The sequence below is a fragment of the Zingiber officinale genome, chromosome 6A (genome assembly GCF_018446385.1).
Source record: "Zingiber officinale cultivar Zhangliang chromosome 6A, Zo_v1.1, whole genome shotgun sequence".
Taxonomy (NCBI): Eukaryota; Viridiplantae; Streptophyta; class Magnoliopsida; order Zingiberales; family Zingiberaceae; genus Zingiber; species Zingiber officinale.
The window spans coordinates 11,176,140-11,184,245 of record NC_055997.1 but is presented as its reverse complement, the minus strand read 5'-3'; the positions used below and the strand labels follow the sequence as shown (position 1 = coordinate 11,184,245).

General features: G+C 36.9%; 1 protein-coding gene and 1 non-coding gene across 8 annotated transcripts; one reads left to right on the top strand and one right to left on the bottom strand.

Annotated features, from left to right (window-relative positions):
- The first annotated feature begins 1,398 nt into the window (after positions 1-1,398).
- TRNAS-GCU lies at positions 1,399-1,480 on the top strand. The gene has a single exon. It is a non-coding gene; the product is annotated as a tRNA-Ser (tRNA).
- Positions 1,481-1,589: 109 nt separating this feature from the next.
- On the bottom strand, positions 1,590-7,807 carry LOC121995798. Of its 7 annotated transcripts, none has more exons than XM_042549571.1 (8): positions 7,479-7,807; positions 5,055-5,286; positions 3,580-4,955; positions 2,768-3,454; positions 2,608-2,691; positions 2,425-2,500; positions 1,995-2,317; positions 1,590-1,923 (listed from the first exon to the last, which is right to left on the bottom strand). In XM_042549571.1, the coding sequence occupies exons 3-8, from the start codon at positions 4,900-4,902 to the stop codon at positions 1,753-1,755; spliced, it is 2,664 nt and encodes an 887-aa protein (XP_042405505.1). In that variant the 5' UTR covers positions 4,903-4,955; positions 5,055-5,286; positions 7,479-7,807; the 3' UTR covers positions 1,590-1,752. The 7 variants fall into 7 exon arrangements, with proteins under 7 accessions (XP_042405505.1, XP_042405507.1, XP_042405508.1 ...); XM_042549573.1 differs by having other exon boundaries at positions 7,548-7,807; XM_042549574.1 differs by having other exon boundaries at positions 5,055-5,405; positions 7,584-7,807.
- Positions 7,808-8,106: the final 299 nt, after the last annotated feature.

Genomic DNA, 8,106 nt, shown 5'->3' with positions numbered 1-8,106 from the left:
CGGTCTTGACTTTGCTCTGTTTTCTAACCCTCGTCTCTGCAGGACGAAAAGTCGGAGGAAACCTTGGGAGAAATTTCATTTTAGTCCTCTTAATTTAGCTTTGTTTTTATATGGTTAAAATACATCTATTTTTCTTCTTCAATTTTTGTTATCATTTTGTTCTCGAATCACTCATTTTGCATTTTTAAGAAAAAGAGAGTGTATTTTTTAAGAAAACGAAAAACACAACTAAGTAATTATGAGGATACTCCTGAGAGAAGCTATCGATAGTTTGAAAATTCCCTTTTCCTATTTTGAACGTGTCGTTCGTCGCTGGTCGTTGGAGGTGAATGAGAGTTTAAAAATTCTAAAGACTACTTGGAAGGAGAAAAAGTAAACTACGAGGTTTGAAGTGTAATTCTTTTATATATATGTTAATTATGTGAGGTGGAGTCCTATCTCTTTCTCACCGACTACAAATTTTAAAATAATTGACCACGTATTTAATACGAACCCAATTAGGGAGAAAATGAGTCATAAACGTTTTTATCTAGCACAATTAGGAATATTATTGTCCTTCAAATTTATTTTACTTTTTTTTTATTTTAAAGATATTGATTATATTCACATAATTTAAAATAAAAAAAATAAAGCAATCATCGACATCTATTCCAGTTAAATATAAAATATATAACTTAAAATTATTTTTTAAAAAAAATAGAGGATGGTAAATTTATTATAATAAAATAAAAAATATTTAAAAATTAATAAAGTAAAAAAAATATTTTTATTAAAAAAAGGAAGATATATTGACCGACCAATCAGGAAGACAAGAAGCTCAATTAATCAATTGCACATATGACTTTCAACGACACACATCATATTCACATTGATTTCTGCATAACTCATGAAGCAAAACAATTATGTGGGCCTTCTTCAATTTTGTTAGGTTGGAAACAGATGAAAAGTGATGGCTGGATGATGACTTAAGTTTTTCAATTTTGCCTAAAAACGAAATTTGGATGCATAAAATATATATATACCCATCTCGTATTTTATTCATCAAGTAAATTTAAAAAATATATTCGACTAATTTTGATATAGATAATTTAGAAGGTCAGTATTTTTAGACCAATCCCATAAAATGTTTTACAACTAAGATTCGAATTTTAGATATTTTGATTATTTATTGGTGGGTCTAGCATCGTTAAATAAATAAATATATATATATATATATATATATACGAATTTGTTAGCTTCGGGCGACATGCTTGGGCTATGCACTTGGGCTCTTCTCACGTGAGGAAGTGCCTTCTGCGAGAATATATATATATATATAATTGTTCTCGAGTATTAATTTCCTTAAATATTAGAATGAAACATTATCTAGGAAAATTGTAAAGATAGAAATCAACAACCGTCGCTTTGGCCGAGTGGTTAAGGCGTGTGCCTGCTAAGTACATGGGGTTTCCCCGCGAGAGTTCGAATCTCTCAGGCGACGTTTAAATAAGTTTTTTTAGATGGTTTGTTTTATTAGTTGCTACGCTACCTTTCTCATGTTCCCCCAATAACCATGCGCAGAATCGATGAAGACGGTAAACCTTAGAAAATAAATTTTCAAAAAGACTAATGTGGTACTCTACCAATCAATTCATATATTTCATGAAACTACATTATTGGACTTGCTGTTCAGTAATTCCCAATAATCCTATTTGCTAATTATGTTCATCTACCATCTACCATTTTTTTTTACAGTTATGTGGTTGCTACACACTAATCATTCAAATTGTCCTCAAGGAAATCAAGGCCAGCATCATCTTCATCTGATGCAACTCCATCTCCAGCAGGAAGAGCACTTGATGTCTGGAATAGTTCTGCAATATTTGGCTCTCCATTGATGTTCTCATTCTGACTGATTTCTTCCACCTCATGATAAAGAACATCCTATGAACATTGTAAAAGAAGTTGATCAAGGGATACAAAAACATTAGTGATACAGGAAGATAGCGGCGTACCTCATATTCATGCGAAGCTGGTTGATCGACATCCACAATCCAGTTATCCAAGAGATCTTCAAGGAAGACACCGTCGAGGGATACAGACTCATCGATCGATCTTTTAGTGCGCCTCTCGCGCTCCCTGAGGCGTAAGTTGTAGTGGACAAAGGCAAAATCATTCAGCTTCTTTTGAGCAAACTGGCTGTGCCTTGTACTTTGAATGGTATCAAATGTGCTCCAGTTGTGCTCGCAACCGACGGACGTACAAGACTGGCTTAATATGCGAATGGCGATATGCTGTAGCTCAAGGCAGTTTATGCCGTGTTGTTGCCACCAAGCAGCTATAAAAAAACCAAAAGTAGGAAAAAAAACAGAACCCGTTTATACCTAAAGATAGTAAGATATTGTCAACACTGAACTAGTAGATGCTAAAAGAATAGTAGAATACCTGGGTCTAGGTCCATTCTCGTGCTTAAAGCCAAGTTGGTCCCGAAATCAGCTTTTGAATAAACAAAGTCAGAGATCTGCGACGTAGAACATTATTTGGAGAAAAGAAAAGTCAATAAGGATTAGAGAGAGTTTTTCTTTAATAAAGAAGGGTTTCAATTATATCAAAGCAGAACTCAAGTACCTGTGCAGCAGCAGAAATTCTCTTCCCAGTGTCTGGTTCCAACCGTGTTATGCATTCATTTAAGCCACGGATAACCTCTGGAATCTGCATATGGTCAAAGAATAGAGAATCAAAAGAGTATCTTAAAGTGAGGAATTAGATCGACATTGTTATATGTTACCGCCATGAAATCTGGACGGTACCGACATGACGGATTAAGGAAATATGCTGCAACATAGAGAGGGTGATGAAATGAAGAATTCCAATGGTTATCAATAGCACCCCAAAATGGGCCATACTTCTGTTCGTCATCAGCATGAACTGATCTAATAGCAAGCTTTGCTCGGAAGATGTCATTATAGATCGATGGCATGGAGAAGCTATCACTAGTCCCAACTCTGATGAGCAATTGGACAACAGGGCTGACAGACTTACATACATATTGCATTTTCTTCCAAAACTTAGAGGTAGAGATGATCTTCTCTACTTCCTTTCCCTCATCTGATTTGGCTACTTGGGAACTAATCCATTTGGCAGAGTGTAACATTCTTTCTAGAGCAGTCCGCTGGTCGAGCAATGATTGCAAAGTAAGAAAGCTGGTAGCGAACTTTGTAATAGAGGGTCTAAGAAGTTCCTTCCCAGCTGTGTATTCTTTTTTCATTAAATGTAACAGCCAAGTGTGGTTGTAAATGAGCCTGGTAATCTTTTGGCCTTTCTCAAGGCACTCGCTAACCCATTTTATCTTTGTAAAATCCTCTAGAATTTGATTGAGGCAGTAAGAAGCACAAGGTGTCCAAAATATAGTTTTTCTCTTCTCTTCTAGCAGCTTTCCAGCGGCTTTATAGCATGCAGTATTTTCTGTAATTACCTGTAAACGTTTATATCTAAAGCATGAATCACGAATCATAGCTCAGTAGAGAAACAAATCTTAAAGACATTAGAAAGAGGTTTCTGTCTATTTCAGGAATTAAATGCAGTAGAACAATTTAGTACCTGTACCACGCTCCCCTCGCCAACCTCCTCTACCACCTTGTCCAGTAATTTAAAAAGGAATTTCACATCTTTTATTGAGTCAGAAGCATCGACAGAGGACATGAAATACATTCCTCTCGGGCAAGATACAAGGAAGGAGATTGTTGTCTTTCCCTGCACATCCTTCCAACTATCTGCCATAATACTGCAACCAGTAGTAGCCCAAGAAGCCTTAATCTCTGCAAGAAATTCTTTTGTATTTTGAATTTCATCTTGGAGAGCTCGACCTGAAATTAGTCTGCTTGTGGGGCTGCTAAATCCATTTCCTTGTCGACTAACTAATTCCAGCATCTTATGGAAGTATGGAGAGTTGGCAACATTGAAAGGTATTGCAGCATAGTAGAAAAATCTGCAAATTGCAGAAAGAACTTCTTTACGAACTCTTTTGTTGGAGCTTCTTTTTTGTTTTGATAGCTTGTAGGATAGTGGGTAGCAAATGTTTTGTGCGTTCAAAAGCAAAGGATCGGGAGCCATCTGTTTCGGCTGTATTTCTTCATCACTTATACCATTTCCAGATGACCTCTTCCTGGATCTTGTCTTTATGGTTTTAGTGGTAGAAACATCTTGATCATCAACTGTATGGATTACGCTGATCCTGTCATTTGCACGCTCATCCTCATTCTCAGAATCTATATAGGGAGCAGCAATTTCCTTGGTTTCAGGTTTTTGCCTCTTTCCAGTACGATGCCATTTCATATTATCTTTCATCTTAAGATATACTTCCTCCGGTGCCATCTTACAGTATGCAACTTCCCCTGGAATTTTGGCTAAATGCTGTTTAAAACGATTTATTCCACCGCTAACTATTTTTCCACAATAATTGCATTTCACTTTCTTTTTCTTTTCATCCAGTGCAATACCATGTTCCCATCCAGGATCAATATAACCTAATGATTTAAGAGGTGCAATACTTGTTACTAAGCTTCTAGATTTTCTAGTTTCCCTTCCCTTCTGCATATAACCTTGATCCTCTTCATCCTCATGCTTCATGTGTAAATCAAAAGAAGACTGTACTTTGTCTTCTAATTGTCTTTTTCTGTACGACTTATAGCTCTCTAGGTTTTCTTTCATTTTTATGAATACATCTTCAGGAGCCTTCTTGCAGTATGTAACTTCACCTGATATTCTAGCCAAATGTTGTTTCAAACGATAGATTCCTCCACTAACTACTTTTCCACAGTAGTTGCACATCACTTTTTTCCTTCTATCATCTTGCGCAGACCCATGTTCCCAACCAGGGTCAGTGAAGCCTGATGATCGAAGGGAAGCAATTTCTTCAACCATTTTAGAAACTTCTGATTCAGCCTTCTTAGGAAAACACAAAGTAGATCAATGTCCTGGCATCAGAGGAAGCAAACAAACTGTTATTGATTTTAACATTTCTGGTTTTTCTATATTTATGCAAGTCTTACAAAGTACGGGAATCAGATCTTTACCTTACCTATGATAATGAAGGCATTTCCGTGTGTCCTTTGGATGCAGCAAACACAACTTAGTTCTGGAATACTCCAATGCATGCACCAATAATCCAGATTTGCATAAAGAACATGAACTTTTCTATAACTTTAGCATCCTACTGATAGGCATGGAGCTTTCATTGCACATCCACAAGGTAGTTTTGCTAATGCACATCACTATATCCGCAACACATCACGTAGCATTGAGGACCTTCCACAGTAAGTTACAAATCAGACTATTATTCAGTAACTCTGCTAGAACTGACATTTTGAAATTTGAAAGTGAAAACAGCAGCAGCAGAAGCAGCAATTTCTTCTGAAAAGATATTTCTATTTCAAATCATAAGGGAAAAAAAAGTATTAGACTACAATCAATTGTCTGCTACTTGAATGGTAATGATACATAGTGCACAATTGTTTGATCTCTAATGATCACTGAAATGTTCAGTGTTAGCTGCAACATGATTTTCAAAACAAATGTTTAATTGGCAAGTATCTGACAATCAAAAAATCAAATAACTGCAGACTCAGCATGTTAAATGGCATAAAAAGTATGAGATGCAAAGATCTGCAAACTCAACACGTTGAATAACTAACCATCCTCTTGATAATTTTTACTTGATTAAGAAAATTATTGAATTGTTAACTTGCAAATTTAATAGTCTCAGATGCATTCGTATGCATTCAGAAGCTAAATAACATTATGGTCAAACTTGATATTCTCCTAAACTCAAATGTAGAACATTAGCCAGAAGAATAATTCCAACATCTGGTCCAAGTATCGTTTCTGAATTCTGCCCATAGCTAGAGTACCCCATGGCAATTGATTCAGAACAACCTGATCACTGAAAAATCACCACTGCTGCCATGCTTAATAAACACAAATCAAATATCGAGTGTGAATCAACAATCACTAACTCACTGCATTGCTTTGCTAGAGGGAAAGTAAAAACCTTGTTGATATGAATTATGCTGTTAATTATCTCCTCACTGTGCAGTAATAAACATTAACCAAATGCAAGTACTGTATCCTCTTAGTATTCTTGGTGCTTTTCTAAGCAGAGGGCAACTTAGTATGCTTGGTGCAACCTTTCGAGTTTGTTGACAAATAATTAGGGGTGTAATCGAACCAATCCGAGCGAACAGTAAGAGCCTTGAGCTCGGTTCGTTTTATCTAAGCTCAAGCTCGGCTAGAGTTCGATTTGAGCTTTAATTCTTAAGCTCGAGGTCGAGCTCGGCTCGTAATGAAATTATATAGTTCATGAACGACTCGAGCTCAGTTCGAAAATCACTCATTTAAAAGTTAAACGAGCTTAGTTCGAACTCTGGTTTGAAAACAACTTGTTTAAAAGTTAAATGAGCTTAGTTCGAACTCGGCTCGTTAATATATAATATTTATAATTCATGTAATATATACATAAACGAGTCTTTTAACGAATATGTTCACGAACCTCTTAATGAACACGTTTGCAAGCCTCTAAACGAACATGTTTGCGAGCTCACGAACCAAATTCTGTTAGGCTCGAGCTTGGCTCGATAATGTTTTTGAGCTTGAAATCAGGCTCAAGCTCGGCTCGTTAACTTAATCGAACAAATTTGTTTTCGAACCGAGACCGGAATAGCTCACAGCTTGGCTCGTTTACACCCCCTACAAATAATGGTCAAACTTAAAGTATGTAGAATGACATGAACAATCATTTTTGCTACAATTCCACTCACATCTGTACTCTAGGCAGCAACCATCTATGAAACATTTGGCAACATTATGGAATAAACTAGTATTCTTGAACATTAATCACAAGAATACAAATGCAGATGGATTCCAGGGTACCTACTCCTATGAACTGCTACAATGCTAAATGGTTGTTTAACTCCCTCTGGTAATATATACATTGATAACCAAAACAAGTTCAAATCTGAAATGGACCAACACTAATCCTTCCTAAATCTTTAACTTCTACCAAAAAATTTTCTCTCATTACATAAATGTATCTTCTCAATTTTACATGAAGTAAACATTAGGAGATGCCAGAAGCAGCTGCAGTTAATTGGGCAGCAATTCAGATATTCAGGTTTGTTACTGAAAACATCCATTAAAATCCTCCCTTGCAGAGCATTGCAGACTGTTCCACTTATGAAATTGAAGTTGTTTCTTTTTCCCAATTACGTGAAATCACCATGAAAGATTAGAGCACAAACTATAGAGCTGTAACCACTGGTCTTACTGAACTACAGTAGGATATGCAAGTGGAAATGTATTTAAACTCCAGGTCCAGTCAGCAATTACCTTCTTGCTCGAGCATCCACGAAGGTAAAGAAGAAACCAAAAATAACTTTTTCAAATCAAAATATTTCATGGGAGGTTCAAAAACAACTATTTAGCAACAAATCCAACGAACGAACCCTAGCAAACAGAAAGCAGAGTCTTAAGTGAATAAAGGCTAGACGAGAAATGGGACTCGGAGACCCGACGGGTTGGAATTAGCAAAAAGAGTGCAGATCGAGCACCGCCGAAGTTCTAGCGAGGTCCCTGCCACCCCGGCGGGGGCTTCATCTTCCCGTTCCGGCGGCGTCGTCGTCTCGCCGCTCGTCACCTCGCCTCGTCCTCGCGCGTTGACTCGGAGCAGGGCGTAGGGCGAGTTCGCTGTGGATAGGGAGCGAACTGAGAACTTGACCCGGATCGGTATCTTGACTCGGCACTCAGAACCGCGTCGGTTCTCTTGGATCAGTGAGTCGAGCGATTCTGACCGTGTCATTCTAATAAAATGAAAAGGTCCATTATATTATATGATCCACATATATATTAATAGTAATATTATATGATCTGACGTTTAATTAAATTATGGAAATGAGTATCGATATGAATTTAATAGTAAGATGAAATGAAAATGAAAATGAAATCAGACCAAATTCTCTAATCCCTTTATCTCGGTCCTAGTCCGCTCTTAAACCGGGACAAGGGAATTGGTGGAAGGTAGGGGTGAGCAAAAATTCAAAAAAACTGAATTAACCGAATCGAACCAACCGAATT

Excerpts from the sequence above, each read along its gene's own strand:
- LOC121995798 (XM_042549571.1), bottom strand. The coding sequence starts at position 4,902 with ATGGTTGAAGAAATTGCTTCCCTTCGATCATCAGGCTTCACTGACCCT. Across the intron at positions 2,501-2,607 it reads GAATTTCTGCTGCTGCACAG|ATCTCTGACTTTGTTTATTC; the intron begins GTACTTGAGTTC and ends TCTACGTCGCAG. Across the intron at positions 1,924-1,994 it reads CAGCTTCGCATGAATATGAG|GATGTTCTTTATCATGAGGT; the intron begins GTACGCCGCTAT and ends CAATGTTCATAG.